General features: G+C 48.8%; 1 protein-coding gene across 3 annotated transcripts in view; it reads left to right on the forward strand.

Annotated features, from left to right (window-relative positions):
• UBE3B (ubiquitin protein ligase E3B) overlaps nucleotides 1-21,424 on the forward strand; it is a 59,591-nt gene that overhangs the window by 30,005 nt on the left and 8,162 nt on the right. For all 3 annotated transcript variants that reach the window (XM_011997829.1, XM_011997827.1, XM_011997826.1), the window contains 9 exons: nucleotides 1,728-1,846; nucleotides 2,476-2,590; nucleotides 3,337-3,436; nucleotides 9,173-9,292; nucleotides 13,828-14,004; nucleotides 14,121-14,231; nucleotides 16,964-17,101; nucleotides 17,421-17,486; nucleotides 19,291-19,349. In XM_011997829.1, coding sequence (XP_011853219.1) covers nucleotides 1,728-1,846; nucleotides 2,476-2,590; nucleotides 3,337-3,436; nucleotides 9,173-9,292; nucleotides 13,828-14,004; nucleotides 14,121-14,231; nucleotides 16,964-17,101; nucleotides 17,421-17,486; nucleotides 19,291-19,349 — 1,005 coding nt within the window. The remainder of the gene's footprint in view (nucleotides 1-1,727; nucleotides 1,847-2,475; nucleotides 2,591-3,336; nucleotides 3,437-9,172; nucleotides 9,293-13,827; nucleotides 14,005-14,120; nucleotides 14,232-16,963; nucleotides 17,102-17,420; nucleotides 17,487-19,290; nucleotides 19,350-21,424) is intronic.

Below are 21,424 nucleotides of genomic sequence, written 5' to 3' on the forward strand. Positions count from 1 at the left end.
CTGGCCATTTACCAAGTGAGCAGCATGCAGTAAAAGTTCAGCAGTTGTTAGGGTGGGTCCCTGGGAGTTAAAAGTTCCCATCCTTTCAAGGAAGCTGATCAGTACTACTGACTGTGGCTTGGGGTCTCCTGGAGATGGGTTTAGATCATGGCTCAGCCGTTTATTCACTGTGCTAGCTAGATTCCTGAAAAATTCCAAAGTCAAAGAGCCAGGGTGCAGATCCTTGCTGAGCAGATCTTAGGACACCCTGGGCAAGGGATCAAGGATGCAACCTCTCTGAGACTCAGTTGACTCATCTGTAAATGGGAATAACAATAGCACGTACCTTTTAGGCACATGGTAGGGATTAAAAGAGATAATTATTGGAAAGTGCTTATCACAGTCCCTTGCACATAGGATGAGTTCAATACTTGTTGGCTCTTATTATTATCAAGCCAACCCTGAGCAAGTTTCTTAACCTCTTTGAGTCTCCATTTCCTTATTAGAATGGAGAGAATATTACCAGTTCAATAGAGGGTAAGTGAAAAAAAAGAGCATCAAATACTTAGTGCAGTGCCTGGCACAAAGTGGGAAATTAACAAACATTAGTCCCATTTAGTTCCTTTGGTTTTTAAGCTTATGCGTCTCCTTGTGTGTTTGGTATTCTTTTCATTCCACCTTTTCCCAAAAGGTTGGTGAAGAATTATAAGACAGAATGGACCTCAGGCAGTTATGTTCAGGCTGGAAGACATTAACGGGAGAGGATCAGGGACATGTAGGTGGCAGATTAGGTGAGGATCATGGAGGAACTCACTGAGCAGTTGGAGGCAAGAGCAGGGGTCTAACTGCTGGTGAAGACATCCTTAATCACTGGGTAAGGGGTAAGCCAAGAGTGAATCTTATTCTAGTGTATGGAGCAGTGTTAGGAAATGTTCAGATAGAGCTGTGTCTTAAACGGCTCATATTCATATGTTCTTTCAGACATTCATTTACTCACAAATGCTTACTAAATACCTACTAAGTATCACTAGTATGTGTCTTAGATATTGAATAAGATTCTACAGCTTTCCTCAGTAAACATCAACTCTCGGTCAGCGTTCCTTGATATGCAGACGTGAATGAGGAAGGCGTGAATTGAGGTGTGAATTAAGAAAGTGTCACAGTCAGATTCTTATGAATAAGAAAAATATTGAGTACAGATTTTTTCTTAATTGTATTTTTCAACTTTTTACTATGGTCGATTTCAAATTAATAGAAAGTAGAAAGGATGATATAATGAACTCTCCTGTGCCCATTATCAGCTTCAGCAGTACCAACTCACAGCCAGTTTTGCTTCATCCAAATGCCCACCTGCTCTTCTCTCCCACATTATTTTGAAGCAAATCCTAGACATCATATCATTTTTTTTTTCATTTTATTTTTATTTTATTTTACTTTAAGTTCTGGGATACATGTGCTGAAAGTGCAGGTTTGTTACATAGGTATACGTGTGCTGTGGTGGTTTGCTGCACCTATCACCCGGTCATCTAGGTTTAAAGCTCCACATGCATTAGGTATTTGTCCTAAGGCTCTCCCTCCCCTTTCCCCCGATGACATCATATCGTTTTATCTGTAGATTTTACAGTAAGTATCTCTACAAGATAAAGCTTATTTCTCAACCTTGTTTATTTTGTTTATTAAGCAGTACAGATTTTTTTCTCTTCGCTTTTTTCAGTGTGGAATTCTGGGTAATTTTCTCTCTGATTTAGAATCCTTGATGACATTGAAGTTTATGAAGAGCAGATTTCATTCAAACTGGAAGAGCTGGTCACCATCTCCTCTTTTCTGAATTCCTTTGTGTTTAAGATGATCTGGGATGGAATCGTAGGTAAGATAAAAGGTGTCTTCTGTTGTTTGGTTGATGCTACACCCAGGGAGGCCAAAGAGTCTATAGCATCAACTGATTCTTAGCTTTATTGTCTATCCAAGTTAATAGAAAGTGCACATATATTCCCATAATTGGAAATTTTCTTTCTTCACTATCTGTGACCTCTTAAGATAGTGGTGTGGTTATAGAAGTCTTGCTCTCCCAGGCTCCCTTCAGGATTTGCATGTATGTGTCGAGGATTATTAATGATGATTAATTTTGCCCTGAATCTCCTGTTGATTCTTCCATTTGATTTCCATGAAGATAAAACATGTGCCAGTGCACACTTGAGATGAGAGTCCACCTCCCAAAGTGTCTCCAGTTGTTCAGGACAAAGCTCCTTATATTGAAAAGGCCTTTCGGATGACACACTTGTGGGAGGCAGCATGAGTGATTTTGTCTGAGAGGCACTCAGGCCCTGCAGACACTTAGCAGGTACCCAGGGTGCCTTTTAATTCCTTCGGGTCCACATATAATTCAGAGCGAGGGAGATCAAGGACTTGATGACAACTGCAGAAGACAAGAGCTGTCCTCCCCCTGCTCTCTGGCTCTGACTCCTCCTCTGACTTTCCTGTTTGTTTGTCCCACAGAGAACGCCAAGGGCGAGACCTTGGAGCTGTTCCAGTCTGTCCACGGGTGGCTGATGGTGCTGTACGAGCGGGACTGCCGGCGGCGCTTCGCCCCCGAGGACCACTGGCTGCGAAAGTGAGCTCCAGGGGTGAGGAGGGCTCCATGGAAGCCAGCCTGCTCCGGCACACTGCCCGAGCGCTCAGCAGTCTTGTTCTAGGGCAGAGAGGACTTTTTCCCTCTGTTTCATTTTGTCTGTTCATTTGTGTAAAGAGAGCTGCTGTCCCTATGAAGCACCTGTCAGGACACTTCTGTTGAGAGATGTTTACACCAAATATGATTAGAGTTAATTAATGGCGACAGAGCCAGATTATATTTAGCATACATTTCTCATCCAAACTAGGAAGAGGTCTTTTAGCTGAGCTGAGCAACGGAACATGAGAGTTAAAAGGCAGTTTTTATTAGCAGAATTACTAGGGTAAAAACTGCTTTTAGGTTTTTTGGAGGGTAATGGGGTGGGGGAAATCCTCCTATCACAACTGAACATAGGTGCATATCCACATTTTTATCAAGGAGCTCAAGCTTTATGGCAACTGCCGAAGCTGTGGCACTAGAGCAGGGACTGGCGAACTTTTTCTGTAAAGGGCCAGATGCCTTTAGGCTTTGTGGACCAAACAGTCTCTGTTGTAGCTACTCAACTCTGCTCTTGCAGCACAAAAGCCGCCGTAGGCTATACATGTATGAGTGAGTGTGGTCCTGTTCCCATCAGACTCTTGAAACAGGCAGCAGGCTGCATGTGGCCCACATGGTGTCGCTTCCCAGCCTCGCACTAGAGGATGATTTCCTTCTTTTGATTCTCCCAAACCCATGTCTTTCTTCTCAAGGGATCTCAAACCGAGCGTGCTCTTCCAAGAACTCGACAGGGACAGGAGACGGGCACAGTTGATCCTGCAGTACATCCCACATGTCATTCCTCACAAAAACGTGAGTTGCACTCAGAGCTGGGCCCCGATGTGTCTTTCTGTTCCCTCACGTGGTTCCTGCCTTTCCATCCTTGCTACAGCCATTGGAGGTGACTAAGTAGAATCATTCATTCAGCGCAAGGAAACAGTGGTTGCCGTTACTCTGTGGTGGGGTTACACCAAGTGCTGGGGTACACAGCTGGAGAAGACAGAGTGAACTGGCAATTCTGGTGGAGTGGCAGCCCAGGTGCGGGACCTGACCAGCTGGAGGGAGGGGAAGGGGTCAGGAAAGGGTCCCACAGGCAAAAGTGGACAGTGTTGAAAGACTGAGTGGGTTGAAAGGCTGAGTGAGAGAGGATGAGGTGCTGTTGGAGAGCCAAATGTGCAGTGTGGCTGGAGAGAATAGAAAGGATGGGGTCAAGAGAGGAAGCTGAGGAGGGTAGTAGGAGCTCGAGCAAGAGGACCTTAGAAACTGAGGCTGGGATCAGGGGCTTTATGCAAAGCCACCAGAGGGCTGGAAGCTGAGGAGGCACCTGGTCAGAGCCATACTTCAGGAAGGTCATCCTGGCTGCAGCGTGGAGGGCTGGCTAGGGGCTGGGGTGTTAAAGCAAGCTGGCCGGCACTAGGGTGGGCCCTGGGAGTCAAAAGATGACCAAGTCAAGATATTTTTAAGGAGGCCTCAGAGAATGTTCACATCCCGAGGAGAAAGAAAGGAAGAATTCAGGTGATGCTCAGGTGTCTGGCTTGGGTGCTTGGGGGGTGTTTTCCTGAGGTGGAAGCACAGGTAAAAGCAGGGCTGGAACATGGTGGTGAGTTCAGCATTGAGCAGGTAGGATGTGAGATGTCTGCAGCTCCTGGAAGCCACTGGACAGGGGGTCTGACATTCAGGAGTGAGGAGCCTATGTAGGGAGAGCACCCAAATGTTCTGACTGCCCCCCCATGGACTGGGTGAGGTGGTCAGGAAGTCAGACAGCGCCCAAATCTCCTGACTCCCACCATAGTCTGGGCGAGGTGGTCAGGAAGTCAGATGGAGTGAGAAGTCCAGGGCACTGAGGCAGAGCCCTGCAGGACCCGTCCCACAGAGGGCCAGCACAAGGAGGGAAGGAGGGAAACCAGGAGAGTGCCGCACACCCGGGGGATGAGAGAGACTTGGGGAGGGTTGGGATGTGGCAGGAGCATCCAGGAAATGAGGGTGGCAAGCATGGCTCACGTCCCTGATGAGTGGCAGGTGCTCTGGAAATGTCTGATGCTGTGACAACACTCTGCTCCTCTCAGAAGAGGCTTCTAGGAGTCTAGGTTGTGTCCTTTATTTTTCTCCTGTTCTATTTTCTTTTTCTTTTAATGAAGTAGACATATTTTTAGAAAAGAGCATAAATCACATTTTTGTAAATTGGATCTCATTTTTCAGAGGTATTTCATCCTCACTGCTGTCTTGATACTGTTCTGTCCTTGACTTTAATACTTATGGTTGCTATTCTTTCCCCTCAAGCAATGATGTGCAAACAATGTGGCTGTTTAAATTCTTACTGCACTTGGCAAACTCTGAGAAGTGAAGGGCCTTATGGCGATTACTTAATCAAATGTGCCCTCCTTGTGGGAGCACCTGCTCTGATGTCCCTGACCTTGCTTCCAATAGGAAATGCACAGCTTTGCAAAGCAGGCCGTTCTATGGCTTTACCTTTCCGAAAGATAGAACATTCTTCCTCATCATGAACTGTGCTTCTCAGTAACTTCTACCCTTTGGTCCTTGAACAACCCCTAAAAGTGGCTTCTCTTATCTTCTGTGATCTGTTGGCAGCTCCTGTTTGCCTCTGGGGCTGTGTTTTCCAAGTGTAGTATCAGCCACTCCACCTCGTCTTTGTTTGAAATAGGCTCCAACCTTCATCTCCTGGGCCTTATCTGGTTTGGTGGTGTCTGGTTTAAAATGCAGCCCCTCATCCTGGACCTGAGTGTCTATGAAATCAGCCTCTGACCGTAGCATTTCCATAACACATAGTCTAGACCCTCCACTCTGTTTCTCTGTGGTTCACATGTGCTATGGCCACTGGAGGTGCTGCACGATATTTTAGATTGCTGAGGGGAACACAGTGAGACACCACATGAACTGCTAGTTCAGAGTAGTTCGTGGTTTCAGCATGACATTGCACTACATTCTTTTTAATGATGATTGCAAAGCTGGCTTGTAAGAACGAAATAAAAGTATTTTATATTTCAAAGCAGGTGCATTTGTAAAATACAGTAACTGAGGTCTTAGGACATAAATATTTGGAAACTAATTACCTAGTAAACGGGACTGCTAGGGATTTCTTTTGGCCTAGGAGTACCATGAAAAAAGTTACTGCAATGATAGAGGTGCTGTGAATAAGAAAGTTTGGGAACCACTGAGATAAATTGGAATGACTTTTACGTCCAGGGTGTATGGTAATCCTCACGTTTTTTTTTTCTTTTGGGAATTTTGCTTAAATATGTCATCAAGGTTGTTTGTCCTTAGTTCATAAAATTTCCTCCCTTGGGAAAATGGGGCCCTCCTCATCTCCTGCCCCTTCCTGCTCCGTGATTGCAGGTCCTGGGGGAGTATCTAAGGTTTGGTGTGTTCAGAGTAGCCAGGCTGTCCTGTTGCCACTCCGCCCATCTCAAGCTTCAGGCTCCCCCTAATGGCATGTGTGCTGCCCTCTGCCATTGAAATATTCTTGCTGGAGCACACAGGAGGGTAACAGGCTCTCTCTGCTCTGTTACTGTTATACCATCTGCCCTAAATATTGACCCTCCCCCTTGTTCTTGATTTCACTATAATGCCTTTCTTATTTTCCTTAACATTTGTTAAAGCCTCAGCTCTGCCTGGCTCACGTGTACAGCACTTCATTTTCTGCACCCTCTTAACATTGTTTTTACCTATTTATGTGTGACTCATCCCCTGGCTGGGCCTTAAGGCCTCTCTGCCTTTTGCTTTTACCCAGAAGGCCTAAGCGGTGTGGGGTGGGCAGGGGCTGTGTAGTATGGGGGGCTGTGTGTGGGCTTTGGATTTCATTCCAGCCCCCTGCCCACCAACTGTGTAGCCTTGGATGAATAAGGTCTTCTTCATGTGTAGAATGGGGAGAATGAGCCGTACCCAGCTGTCCACTGTAGTCGCTGAGGTTGCCCAGCGCTTGCAGCCTGGATAAGCTTGCCTCAGACCTTCTTCCATGCCCCATAGAAATCCAGAGCCCTATCCAGGCTTTCTGTGGTCACTTCTTCTCTTTAGTTCTGTTTCTGTGTCTTCTGCTGTCTCCACCCCATGCTGGATTGACCCAGATGTAACTCGCCTTCCGCCTGTGTATCACCAAACAGCACCCCTTCAGGTGGCCATGCCAAAGATTTGGGGTCATAGGAAGTACTTGTGTCACAAACTACACGACTCCACATGACTAAAACACCTGTTCTCAAAAGTCCTACTGTTCCCCTGCCATAGAGAGGAGAGATAGTGGCACCCTTCATTCCTATCACCAGCCTCCCTCCCTGTGTCCCCAGTCTGTCCCCTCTCTTCTGCATGGCCCTGGAACCTCTCAGGGCTTTTGGTTCTACTCAGAGCACGTCAGTCCTGTCATGTCTAGACCTGTCAACCAGCTTCAGCGAGATGCTTCACTGAACAGTAGTTCTTCCACTCAGTACCGTCCCCTTTCTTCTTCTTCTTCTTTTTTTTTTTTTTAAAGACAGAATCTCACTCTGTCACCCAGACTGGAGCGCAGTGGCACGATCTCGGCACACCACAACCTCCGCCTCCCGGGTTCAAGCAATTCTCCTGCCTCTCAGCCTCCCAAGCAGCTGGGATTACAGCATGCGCTACTACGCCCGGCTAATTTTGTATTTTTAGTAGAGTTGAGGGTTTCTCCCTGTTGGTCAGGCTGGTCTCGAACTCCCGACCTCAGGTGATTCCCCCACCTCAGCCTCCCAAAGAGCTGGGATTACAGGCATAAGCCACCGCCCCCAGCTGTTACTGTTCTTATTTGTATTTAATAAAGCTCTTGACTTTGGGGGAGATTCCCATTTTTGTTTTGTTTTGTTTTGTTGGGTTTTTTTTGTTCTGAGACGGAGTCTCGCTCTATTGCCCAGGCTGGAGTGCAGTGGCGCAATCTCGGCTCACTGCAAGCTCCGCCTCCCAGGTTCACTCCATTCTCCTGCCTCAGCCTCCTGGGTAGCTGGGGTTGCAGGCATGCACCACCACGCCTGGCTAATTTTGTATTTTTAGTAGAGTTGGGATTTCTCCCTGTTGGTCAGGCTGGTCTTGAACTCCCGACCTCAGATGATCCACCCACCTCAGCCTCCCAAAGTGCTGGGATTACAGGTGTGAGCCACCATGCCTGGCTGCTACTATTCTTATGTTTAATAAAGCTCTTGACTTTGGGGGAGATACCCTTTTTTTTGTTTGTTTTTTTGTTTTTTGTGTTTTTTTTGAGATGGAGTCTCGCTCTGTCACCCAGGCTAGAGTGCAGCAGCACGATCTTGGCTCACTGCAATCTCTGCCTCCCGGGTTCACACCATTCTGCTGCCTCAGCCTCCCGAGTAGCTAGGGTTACAGGCATGCACCACCACGCCTGGCTAATTTTGTATTTTTAGTAGAGTTGGGGGTTTCTCCCTGTTGGTTAGGCTGGTCTTGAACTCCCGACATCAGGTGACCCGCCCGCCTGAGCCTCCCAAAGTGCTGGGATTACAGGCATGAGCCATCGCGCCCGGCCGAGATTACCATTTTTAGAAAAACAGCTGTGGTTGGATTTATGTATTCATTCAGCTGACTTTATTTAAATGGTATTAGGGTGCTGATTCTCAAGCCCAGGATGGGGCAAAGAGTCATGCTCTTCTAAAGAGGTTTAGCAGAATCTTACAAATAAGGAGAGAGGGTTCTTTTCAAGTAGTAATTGAGAAATATTACTTGTGGGACTGTGGTGAGCTTGAAGGCACATAGGAGGCAGATTGAAAGGTCAGGGAGCTTTATACTGTAGGGTCATTTTTAAATTCTCTGACTGTAGGAAAAATTTTCTTTGAATTGTTTTTGTTCTTAGGATTCATAATATTGATTTCCCTTAAAGCAGGCACAGCTAGATAAAGAAGTCTCTGTAACTTGTTCTGGCATCAAGTTTTTATAGTGGATTATTGACCGAATGAGGAGGATTTTCTTTTTTTTTTTTTCTTTTTCTTTTTCTTTTTTTTTTTTTTTTTGGAGACAGAGTCTCACTGTGTCCCCCAGGCTGGAGTGCAGTGGCATGATCTTGGCCCTCTGCAACCTCTGCCTCCCAGGTTCAAGCGATTCTCCTGCCTCAACCCCCCAAGTAACTGGGACTACAGGCGCATGCCACCATGCGTGGCTAATTTTCGTATTTTGTATTTAGTAGAGACAGGGTTTCACCGTGTTGGCCAGGGTGGTCTTGAACTCCTGACCTCAGGTAATCCGCCCACCCTGGCCTCCCAAAGTGCTGGGATTACAGGCGTGAGCCACCACACCCAGCCTTGAGGAGGATTTTCTCGTAGACCATTCCTAGCTGGACCCTAGCTGCAGGCAGACCACTCTTTCCGGAACGTTTTTTGCTTGATGTGTATTCAGCTATATTTCTAATTCCCACAACTGTTCCAGGGAATGCTCCTGTTCTCACAGGACACTCTAACCGGTAGCACATGTTAAGGCATCCCATTCTGCTTGCATCTCATCTAACTTCAGTTTCAGTCATTTTTGCAGGGTGTTTTTATGGAATCATCAGTTGCTGACCCTGTTTTCTGTTCATTTTAGAGAGTTCTCCTGTTTCGAACCATGGTTACCAAGGAGAAGGAGAAACTGGGGCTGGTGGAAACCAGCTCTGCCTCCCCGCATGTCACTCACATCACCATCCGTCGGTCCAGGATGCTGGAGGTGAGTGTGAAGCCTATGGAATCCTACCACAAGGAAGTGGGCCCTGCAACATGGAAGCTCTTTAGTGGACGATCTCTGGCTTTTTAACTGTTCCTGTTACTCCTTGATCTGAAATCAAGGCTCTGGGAGCAGGAAGGGGTCATTTGTCCTGTTGACTGCTCTGAACAGCTGCTTGATTAAACATGTCCTCAATGCTGGAGACCCAGCAGTGTCTTCCTTTACCCCATGAGAGTCACTGGGCTAGAACTTCCACCTCTTCCTGTCCCTTTGAAATGAGGACCAGAGCTGCCAGCCCCAGCGGCTGCACTAACACTCTCAGGTCTGTGCAAAATCCATTTGTCCCAGCAGGCACTTTGCCCAGACTCTCAACTGTGATTGTAGTAGAAGTGGAGTGGAGGTGTTACATTTACTGAGTTATGTAGAGAAATACATTTATCACAGAGCTGGAAGTTCTTTGTAGACAGAAACTTAGAAGATACCACTGAAGTGACCCACCTGAGCTAAACCCATTGTCTGGAGCTATCACTGTAGGGTGACTCCATGGAAATTAGAGATAGGTACCCGGTCCTCATGTGTCAGAAAATTGTCATAATACATTGGTTTTGTTGGCACAAGACCCTGACTCCAATCTGCTGGAACATGGTTGTCATAAACTTAACTACCTACGGTGTTTGATGTTGTCCATGCCACAGCCTCCCCCAGGCTTGAATAGTGCACAGCCTCCCCATACACGTTCATCCTGCCAGCAATAGAACTGGTGACTGAGCCACAGTCCCCATTCCCTGGAGAGGCTTGGCTTGATTTATTTGCCGTGTTTGCACTTTAGACCTTTTTATCACACTCCAGCTGCAGTTCCTCATGAGCCTATCCTGCAGTATAGGACAGTCACAGGATTCCCCTGACAGCATGTGGCCAGATAGCCACCCCAACCGGCAGATGGCTCCCGGCAGCAGCTCTTCCTCCTGACGTGTCTTCATTTTCTCCTGTGGTGCATCGCACCTTGCTTGTGTCACTCCTTACTGGAGAGCTTGTTTGAGTGCCGCCAGCCACTGGTGATCAATGCCAAGAGCTGCTAGAAAGGCAGCATGTGCTGAACAGTGGATGTTTCTGACATTCTTAAAGGTAGGCATAAGAAATTGAAGTGCCCACTGGGCCCTGCAGGCCACGTGAAGGAGTAAAGCTGGCTGAGTGGGTCTCATGGCAGGAGCATTCTGTTTGCATGCTAGACATGTAGAAATAATCTCCACTTCTGCTTTACCCTCCTGTTCTTCTTGAAACAGCCCCCTTGGTCTGTGTACCTCTACTTGAGAAAAACAGCCCCCATGAGTGAGTTGATAAATGGCAACTGACACCCAGCCTTAGTGTTGGGGAGCAGTGGGAAGCACATGCCTCCCCAGAAGAGGCCACTGCCACTCAGCTCCTCCAGACCCGCCATGTGGCGAGGTGGGCTCCATAATGCTCTGAGTTTTTAAGAGAAGGCCAAAATTCAGATCTTCCATGTTGTGAACTAATTGAACTCTGTAAAGTACCTAGAAAGTCAGATAACACCTGTCTTTCCACCAAATTCAACCTGTGGGCCACCCATTTGCAATCTCTGCTTTTGACTCAGAAAAAGCCCAATTGTGTGGTAGAAACTCCTTTTCCAGCACTTTCCTCAGCAGACCCAGATGCACCTCCCCTGTCTTTAGGAATCCGTAGCCCCACCACCCATCATGCCCACCCAGATGTGGCCAGCACCCACCCACGGGAAGAGTCTGGGGTAGTGTACGTTGCAGTATCTCCTGAGAGTGGCAGAATCCCCCGACTCCCTTCACAAATGTCGTTGCTTATTTTAAATTCACTTGACATCCCAATTACTCTGGCCCTACTTTTTAAAACACATCCCTCAGGGATGGCAAAAGAGATGTCTGTCCTTTTCCTCTTTACTTTCCATTGGAGAAGGGAAGAGGGTTGTTCATTGTTATCCCAGTTCTCGTAATCTGGTGGTTTGGTTATTAGAGTATGAGAGCCCAGGGGCCTTTGCTGGATTTGGACACAAGGGGGCGGCGGTAAGCTGATCTCAGACTCATGCTCTCCTGGGCTTCGTTTTCTTTTTTTATGGTTAGTATTGAGGGCTGTGCTTCCGTGTTAGGCTTCCAGATATTAAAGTCCTGTAGGAAGGCTCTCCTTCCCAGAGGGTGAGTTTGGACTGGAACTCTAGCATTCAGAACCAGAAGGATCCTCAAACATACTCTTATCCAGTCCTTTCCCCTGTCTCTGTCAAAGGCAGAACTGAGGCCAGAGAACTTCAAACAGTCAAGGTCACTTGGATATCAGTGACAGAGCTGGGCCTGGAAGCCAGGCATCCCTTTTCTAGCTCGGTATTCCCTGTGTCTGCACGTTGAGATGCAGTGAAGAAGAGGAACGCTGACTCACATTCACCTCCCAAGAGGCATGGATATAATCCTCGCACATCCACGCCAGTTCGCAGAAGGCAGGAAACGTATCACAAGAGGCGGTCCCCTCTAAACTTTTTAACAAAGAGGCTGATGTGGAGCCGGTCAAGCAAGACTGAGATTTGAATCCAGTAAATGCTCCTTGAGCTAGGCTATGTGCCACGTGCATTCACATGTACCATCCCATTTCAAACACATAACCACAAATGCATCTGCTAATCTGTGTGAAGGCTGGGGAGGCATAATTTTAAAGCAGGATGGAGGAACTCCTGCAGGCAGACAGGAACTTGTTGGAATTCTCCATCCGTCCTCATCTCGGTGCCAAGATAATTATCTTTTTTTTTTTTTTTTTTTTTTGAGACGGAGTCTTGCTTTGTCGCCGAGATTGGAATGCAGTGGCCGGATCTCGGCTCACTGCAAGCTCCGCCTCCCGGGTTTACACCATCCTCCTGCCTCAGCCTCCCGAGTAGCTGGGGCTACAGGCGCCCGCCACCTCGCCTGGCTAGTTTTTTTGTATTTTTTAGTAGAGACGGGGTTTCACCGTGTTAGCCAGGATGGTCTCGATCTCCTGACCTCGTGATGCGCCTGGCCCAAGATAATTATCTTAAATTTAGGCAGAATGGCTTAAATGCTGTTACAGCTGCCTAGTGACTTCCTGTTTCTCCCTTTTGTCATCTAACTTAATGATTCTCAAACTTTATGTACATAAAAAGTCCTTCTCAGGTTTGCCTCCACAAAACTGTGTTCCTGTTCCCACAGGTGACTTAGGGGTCTTGAGAGGTAATTTATTCCTTGCCCACTAACTTTGTGGGGCCTGACCCCTGAATAAGACTCAGGGGCACCACAGGATAGTCCTTTGGGGATCACTGAGTGAGCGTGGCAGGAAGGCAGCAAGGGTTCCCCAAAACAGGTCTTGCCGTACTGGCGTACTGCTCGTTTGCTTTGTGATGAGAGGACCAGACAGCAGCTGAGTGGATGCTATGGAGATGGTCTGTCTGACCTCTGCACAACGTGGGACAGGGTTCCAGTTGTAGCTGAGAGGGAGAAGTGTGGCGTGGCCTTCACAGGACAGCAGGGTTGATTGGTCACTTGTTCCGTCACAGCATCTGAAGATGTCAGTTTCGCCTGGTGATGGGGCCTCTCAGGTGGGGCCAACAGACTCTTCCCTGGGCCCTGTGCTATTCAGCACTGATTTTATAGTCACTGCTCTGATATAAAACCTCAGCACCCCAAGTACTAGGAATGCATTACATGATGGAACCAGAAGCCAGGAAGGCCTCAACAGATTAGAATCAAGAGACAAACTAAACAGATGATTTAGTAGGAGAACTCTGAAGTGGTGGTTCTGGGGCTGTGCATGTTGAGGTCTGGATAGAGAAGATGTGCTGAATGGCTGTGTCCTAAGAGAGCTGACCACCAGCCAGAAGTCCAGGCCCAGCACCACCCCCACGTCTTGGTCTCTGCTCCCTGCCTTGGTCCCTGCCATCCACCTGCTCTGCTGCCAATAGAAAGATCTGACAGAAAGTCAGCCCTGTTACTCTTTGCCTAAAACGTTCTGCGACTCCCATCACCCTCAGGATGCCCCCTAAATTCCTCAGCATGACTTGCAGGCTCTTCATGATTGGGAAGGCAGCAGGAGATGAGGGTTGATGGGTAAGTCTTTTCATTTTATAGTGTTCTGTAGGTTTGTTTTTTTTTTTTTTTTCTTTTTTTTTTTTTTTTTTTTTAACCATGAGCTAAAGGTACTCTTAGCATTGAGAAAGAGAGAAATGCATCTTGTCCCGGTTTCTTTCATCCTTTGTCTGATGGCCAGGAGCTTGTCATGACTCATTTTGTCTAATTTCCCCATCTTACTTCTCTGTCCCCTTGAGGTCAGTCTCCCCTTGCCAAGGAGCAGTACCATCACGTCCCCAAATGAATCTCTCCTTTTAATCAGCACTCATTCAAAACCAGGTGAGAATGGCTCCTGTCATGCACCCACGTGTCATAATTTGCACATTTGGTAATGATGCTGGGAGAGCTTCGCACAGAGGAGAGGGAGAACCGAATTGTGCAGAAGCCTCTGGGCTTCCTCTTGGGCTATAATTCTGCTCTTGGCAGGATGGCTACGAGCAGCTTCGGCAGCTCTCGCAGCACGCCATGAAGGGAGTCATCCGTGTGAAGTTTGTCAATGACCTCGGGGTGGACGAAGCAGGGATTGATCAAGACGGTGTTTTTAAGGAGTTCTTGGAAGAGATCATCAAGAGAGTGTTTGACCCGGCACTCAATCTGTTCAAGGTATTTAAGGGGAGGGACAACAGGGTTGACAGCAGCCAGATTCAAGACGCGAAGAGCTGAACTTGCTCCTTGCGAGGCACTTGACCTCTGCCTCTCCCTGTCTTTTTGCCTTGCAGACAACCAGTGGGGATGAGAGGCTGTACCCCTCACCCACATCCTACATCCACGAGAATTACCTGCAGCTCTTCGAGTTTGTGGGGAAGATGCTGGGGAAGGCTGTGTATGAGGTAGGAACGTTAAGAAACAGAGAAACGTAAAATAAAATGTTAGTGGTATCATGGGCTTCTTCATATACACATATGTGATCGGGCTTGGCCATGTAAACTGTCACTAGGGTACAAGCGAGGACAGGGGCAGGAACCAAGGTTTGTTGTACACCAGTGCTGGGCACTTTGCCTGTGCCATCTCATCTCATCCCATCGACAACCCTGTGACAGGGCTGCTGCTGTCCTGGCTATTTAAAGATGGGAGACCTGAAGCTTTGAGGAGTCACCTGTCCAGAGTCTCGTTGCTAGTTAAGTAGTAGAGGCGGAATTTGAACCCAGGCGGGCCCAAGTCCTAAGCCAGCCCTCTTCTTTCCTGAGGCGTGAGGAGTGGTGTGCAGAGCCAGATGGCCACACGGAGGCTGGGTCCCCATTGTAGGAGGGCAGCATTTTGTGGAGTTTGATAGTTTTAAAATCTTGTGCTGACCGGGCACAGTGGCTCAAGCCTATAATCCCAGCACTTTGGGAGGCCGAGACGGGTGGATCACGAGGTCAGGAGATTGAGACCATCCTGGCTAACACGGTGAAACCCCGTCTCTACTAAAAAATACAAAAAACTAGCCGGGCGAGGTGTCAGGCGCTTGTAGTCCCAGCTACTCGGGAGGCTGAGGCAGGAGAATGGCATAAACCTGGGAGGCAGAGCTTGCAGTGAGCTGAGATCCGGCCACTGCACTCCAGCCTGGGCGACAGAGCGAGACTCCGTCTCAAAAAAAAAAAAAATCTTGTGCTGTTTGAGTGAGTGCTTCCCAGCCATGGCAACAGGTCAGGACCAGCTGTTCCTAGTCAGCCATGTGACCATGTGCCTTCGAGTTCCTTTAGTTTTTAAGCCCCGTTCTCTCATCAGTAAAGTGGAGATAAGAAAAACCACATTCCTGGGTTGCCGTTGATGGTAAGTGAGGAGGGCCTCCCACAGTGCCCAGCAGCTGCTCACCCCAGGTGGATTGGAGCAGTCGTCCTCACCTTACTAAGAGGAAGTGAGTGTGGGTTTCCACTCTGTGGCCTCTTGGGGTCAGGGCGACGTCGTGGCCCACACAGCTCCTGCTCCCTGTCCATTGAAAGCCGTGGTGGGACCACCCTGAGTGGGAAGTCACCGCCTGTTCCTGGGAAGAGTCCTGCTTCCCAGGAGGAAGGAAAGCTGCAGCACAAGCTCAGCTAGTCTGTGTGGCCTTTGCAGCGGGCTCCAGAGCTGTAGGGACCTTTCCTGGGTCTCAGGCTCTGCTGAGCTTCTGGCCCAAGTACGGAGGAAGCGAGCCACTTGGGCAGCACTCTTCGCATACCCCAGGAACCTGGAGAAGCCAGATGCTTTCCAAACAGAAAGAGCCAGCAGCTGGGCCAAGCTGAGAGGGAGGTCTCAGGGCCAAACTCCTTTCACTCTCGAACAATCCATTGTTCTCTCTCTGTTTGCAGACAGCCTGTGTGCACGGGCCTCAGTCCCCGGCCATGATGGAATCAGGTGGCCCATCTGAGCCCCTGCCCAAACACCATCCAGTCTTCCTTGTGCCCTCCAGTGATTTGGGTCCTGGACCCATTCTCTGTGCCTCTGTTTCCTCATCTGCATAGTGGAGACAATTTCTCAGTTGATTGCCACTGAGAAAGTTAAAAATCCCATTAGGACTCACCCGAGCACATGGCATGTGTTTTCCTTTAAACACGTTGCTGTGATGACACTCAGAAGAGCCTGAGCCACCTGGAAAGCATGGCCTCCTGGCTTTCCTGAATGTCATCTCATTTCCCAGGCCTCGCCTCTGTGTCCTTTCCCTCCCTCACCTCCGACAGTAATTGCACTGACGAGAGAAGATGGGACCTGCTAGGCCCTCCGTGAGGAGTGGCATGGATTAACTCATTTACCCCTTACGGTCCTCTGACAGGCGTCGTCAAGTCCGAGTGACTGTCCCCTCTCAGCCTCTCCAGTCCACATGTCTCTTACCACCCTCCTGCCGCTACCCTGGCACAGTCTGTCAGCGTTTTCCCCTGGCAGCATGCCACAGCCGTCTGGCTGTGTCTCTGCCTCCTGTCCTCCTCTCGCCAGCCCATTCCCCGGATAAAAGTGTAGCTCTGTCCCGTCTCTGCTCAGAGCCCTCTGGACAGAATCCAGCCTGCAGTGAGGCTTATGGGCCCTGCCTGACCTGACCTTACGTCCTCTTTGGACGTAGCTTCCATTGCTTATGTGCCCTCCATCCCTGGAGCACTCCTGGGGCCTTGTACCAGTGCCTGGCTGGCTACTTTATGCCTCGCTTAGCTGGCTTTTCCTCCCGGAAGCTCCCTAACCCTGCCTTTGGGGGAGAGCTTCTCCTCTGTGCTCCTCAGGCCCCTGCCCATGCCATGGCTGCCCTGAGAGCTTGGGGGCCTGATACTGTGCCCGCTCCATCCTCTTACCTGAGAGGCTGGTGCTGCTCCCCACGGACAGGTGAGACAGCTGAGGGCCCTGGCCTGGCAGCAGCCCAGCTAGGATTTCATCTCTGAGCACTGTAGCTCCAAACCCTGTGTCCTGACCACTTGTGCTGTAATGTCCCCAGGAGGCACTCAGTTGTATTTGGTAGAGGATGGGGAGATACTGCTTTCCAGATTGGAAACTTAGGAGGGGCCTGGAAATGCCGATGGCACCCTCAGGCCATGTCTGCACCCTGAGCCACCCCGATCCAAACACTGCATCAGAATCCTGGCCGACCGACAGCTCTGCTTCTCTGCTCTCCCAGGGAATTGTGGTGGACGTGCCATTCGCATCCTTCTTCCTGAGCCAGCTGCTCGGGCACCACCACAGCGTCTTCTATAGCTCGGTGGATGAACTGCCTTCTCTGGACTCCGAGTTCTATAAAAACCTCACCTCCATCAAGGTGAGTGTGGAATGGTGGGTGAGCTAAGCCAAGCACTGGTGTGAACTCACAGCTTTGTAAAGTCCCAGAAGGAGATGGCCTGTCTCTTTTTGCTGTCACTGTAGCTGCTGCGGGCCCCCCACGTCCCTCTGTGGGCAGTCCCACTCAGGGCTGATCCTCACAACCTCCCGCCTCAAAGTCACCAATGACCTTCTTTGCGTCAAGCTGTTCAGCAGCCATGGGTGTTCACAGCACCAAAGTAGCACCTCAGGGGAGGATTAAACCTCTAAGCACATAGTGTTCCACGGCCCCAACACTTTCCCCTTCTCTGTCACGTTAGCGCTATGACGGGGACATCGCTGACCTGGGCCTGACACTGTCGTATGACGAGGACGTCATGGGTCAGGTAGGTCCGCCCTCTGGCTGAGTTCCTTTTCCACTGCCCCCATGGGTTCCTGAGACCTGCCGTTTTGTTTGTGTTTTCCTCAGAAAGAGCCCCAAGCTGAGGCTCTGTCTGGTCCCTCGTCCTCCCCACCCCTCGCCCATCCTCCTCCCATCTTGCTGGGAGAGAGGGCCCCCTCCTTTCCTTCCAGTTGACCTGGCCTTTGAAGCTTCCCGAGGAGACCCTGCTTTCTTATATCGCATTTTAGGGTAATTCCCCATTTGTAACATGGCTTTTCGTTACCATGGTGAGGATTAGCTGTTACAAATGGAGGATTATGTCTTAGAGATGGGGAAGATGCCACCCGAGAAGTGCCTCAAGCAGAAGCCTGTGCATGTTCATGGCTCGGCATGCAGAGCAGAGCAGGGAGCAGAGACCCTGGACTCAGGGCCGCAGCACGTCTCCTCCCACGTTTCCTTCTGGCTTTTCTCTGTAGCGGCCTCCACCCCCTCTGATTGTGTCCTGGTGGAGGTGCCTGCATGAGGCTCTGGGAGTGCATGTCCAAGGGCCGCTCGGCAGAAACGGCACCATGAGCTTCTTAACGCAGAGCCGACTTCTTAGACTCGTGCTTGGGCACCTCAGAGAGAACCCCCAGTCTCCCTGAGCCACGCTTTCCATATCCATTTGCCAGATGGAAGTCCTGGATGGGCCCAGTCTGTAAGCACCACTGGGAGCCCTGCATGGCCTGTCCTCCTGAAAGGCCCCTGGGGAGGCTGACATGTGGCATGTGAAGGCTCAGAGCAGCCTGTGAGGAGGAAACCAAAGTGGAGCTGAGTTAACCTCAAGCTTTGCTAACTCCTCGGACCCAGAACTCTTCTTTGAAGGAAGGAAAGAGTGCTGTCTCACAGGATCGTTCTCTACAGAATAGTTCACGGGCGGGGTGTTCCTGGAATCAGGAAACCTCAGGCTGGCTGATTCTTAAGGGCCCTTTCAGCTTTAAAGCCCACGGTGCCACCCGAGATGCTGACGGCAGTGGGACTGGGATCACTTGTTCCTTTCTGGATCTGTAGGGTTCTAGAATCTTCACAGAATTGCTATTAAAATTGGCTTCAAATGATATATCCTTTGATTTTTAGGTGATGCACAGGAAGTGTTCCTGAAGTTGAAAGAAGCAGTTGATTTTAGAGTTTAAAATAAATCGATAATCAGATGTTGAGGCTTCCTCCTAACATAATTTTCTCTCCCAACGTTAAAGATAATGAAACTTCTAACAAAAAAATTTAGCTCTAGTATGAGCAAAAGATGAAAATGCAAACTGCCTGTAGTGCCAGTGCCCACAGCCTGCCCGTGGTAGTGTGTTACCTGCGTCCTTTGAGACTCTTTCCAGGGTCTTTCCCGTTCCAGAAATGATGCTGTTCTGTGCATGTTGTTACATCAGTGGCCTTTTTCCACCTTTTTAGTAAATGTACATATTCATCATATTGTTTAGTACCTGCACAGTATTCCAGGGTATGGAGGTACCAGTGTTTGTTTAACCATCCTGCTCTGCTCCGAAATGCCAACACATTCCCCTCCATGACATCCCGAAGTCTTAATACAAATGTTTGAACAAGGATTGGGTGAGAAAAAAAACCTTTCATATCGATCATGCAGGGTCTGCTGGTTGATATTTCAGCCTTGACTTTTTATGAGAAAGGATGGTTCCCAAGCATGTGCCATCTTAATTCCATCATTATCATGGATGTTTGCACCGGGCCCTCTCATCTCCGGGAAGCTTTATTTCCTCATTAGAGTCCTCCCTAGTAATTACTCCCATCTTCTCCCCCAGCTTGTTTGCCATGAACTGATTCCTGGAGGGAAGACCATTCCTGTTACAAATGAAAATAAGTGAGTATAGCAATTAGATTTTTAAGGTCACCACTTGAAAAGATTTCATTCTGGCTCTCTGGGCTTATGTTGAGAATTTATTAAGATAGATTGAAGTAGAAAGAGGCCATAAATATCATAATGGAATTTACCGGTTACAGTTCATAGGCCAGAATTATATTAAATTCAGTTTGCAGCTGGGTGCAGTGGCTCACGCCTATAATCCCAGCACTTTGGGAGGCTGACGCGAGCAGATTACGAGGTCAAGAGTTCGAGACCAGCCTGATCAACATGGTTGAAACCCTGTCTCTACTAAAAATACAGAAATTATCTGGGTGTGGTGGCGCGTGCCTGTAATCCCAGCAACTCAGGAGGTTGAGGCAGTAGAATTGCTTGAACTCGGGAGGTGGAGATTGCGGTGAGCCAAGATCGCACTAGTGCACTCCAGCCTGGGCGACAGAGTGAGACTCTGTCTCAAAAAAATACATATATTGATTTGCAAAATAAGAATTGACCATTTATTTTTTGCAGTAGCACTTCTAAGGTCAGAGGCACCCAGGCCACAGTGTTCTTAGGAGTTTAATAACAGCCCTAGATGCAGACAGATGGATTCTGAGCCATTCAGCACGCTGTCCGGAACCCAGAGAGCACAGAGGTGGAAAGACTCCTTGGCGAGGAGGGGCAGATCGTTTTGGATGATAGCACGTGGCAGTTGTATAAAACAGTGTTCTCGAGAAGACAGTGGTGAATTCAAATGCCACAGACGGAGGTCCTTAGACATGAGAATTGGAGAGACTCTGAGGCCCAGCAACTGTCGTCACAGATAAAGGGCTCTGCAGAATCCATCATAAATGTCATCCCTTTTGGTCCCTAGAAGCAAAAACTCTCAGTGCACAGTCTCCACCCGGCGCTATTGTCACCTAATTTAAACAGCAGAGCCTGGCATGAGAAGCAGACATTGGCCCCTTTGTCAATTTATCAGTCTCCCGCGGCCAGGCTCAGGTGAGCTTTTGAACTGTTAATTGGAGCATCAGTCTCTTCAGTGACAAGTGAGGGCTCAGTCCCACCTGGTGAGTCATTTGAATCAGATACACATCACAGTCCAGTGTTCCCAAGCGTCGTGTTCCTCTCAGATCAGGTGGTTCGGTCAGTCTGCAAGCTTGGGAGTTTTGTATTTAGACTGTCAGAAGCATCAGGAGAACAGACCCTGTTTTCATAATGATTGAAATACACCAACCTTGCTCCTTGACCACAGGGCATTAGTTTGAAAACTTCGAAGGAACAAAGTGCAGGTTGGGAGGGTAGAGAGAGCCCAGCCAGGGCCAGAGAGAGCAAGGGTGAGTCCTGCCCCTGCCTGCCGTGTAACCCGTAGCCATTCCTTTAGGGGGAGTGCTCGTAGGGCAATGTATATAAAATACCTTCCTGGGTGTCAGGCTCAGAGGAGGGCTTAAATGACAGCAGTGATAGTTACCATCCTCAGATGGGTGACGTGTCACACGGATCCTGCCACCCCCTGGAGAGGCCACGCGTTGCCAGGTGTTGCAGCTTGAGGGTGACGGTAGGCAGTCACTTACTCTTCCCACATAGACACTGGCTGCTCGGTAGAGCGCCCAGAGGAGGTAGGTGGGGGCAGGCTGTGCTGGAGGGGAGAGTCCTGTCCTGCCGGGAAACCTCCTGTGTGGAAACTTGTTTCACAGATTTATAGCATAAAGCCTCAGGGCAGGGCAAGGATACTCAGTTCTGCATACTAACTCAAAAGGCCTGGCAGTGGCAGTTTCTCCCTCTTTAGGGGTGATACTTGATCTTGCACTTTATAAGTGTTGGATGTTTCCCATCCTCTCTTCTCTCCTACCTCCTTCTCTGCTTCCTTCCTTCTCACCCCCTTTCTTCTCCTCCCCCTTTCTCAGTAAAGTGGAGCAGTACTCGTCGACTGCTTCACAAAATACCTGGAAGGAGGAGCAGTGATAGGAAAATCATATTTGAATGTATTAATGTACAGGTTTGCTGCTGGAAAATTTTTTTTAATAGGAATATTTTTAAGATCACTAAAGCTTTAGCATTGTAAAACATTTATTTGGACTGTACTAATTTGGAAT

Source organism: Mandrillus leucophaeus, unplaced genomic scaffold (genome assembly GCF_000951045.1).
Source record: "Mandrillus leucophaeus isolate KB7577 unplaced genomic scaffold, Mleu.le_1.0 Scaffold55, whole genome shotgun sequence".
Taxonomy (NCBI): Eukaryota; Metazoa; Chordata; class Mammalia; order Primates; family Cercopithecidae; genus Mandrillus; species Mandrillus leucophaeus.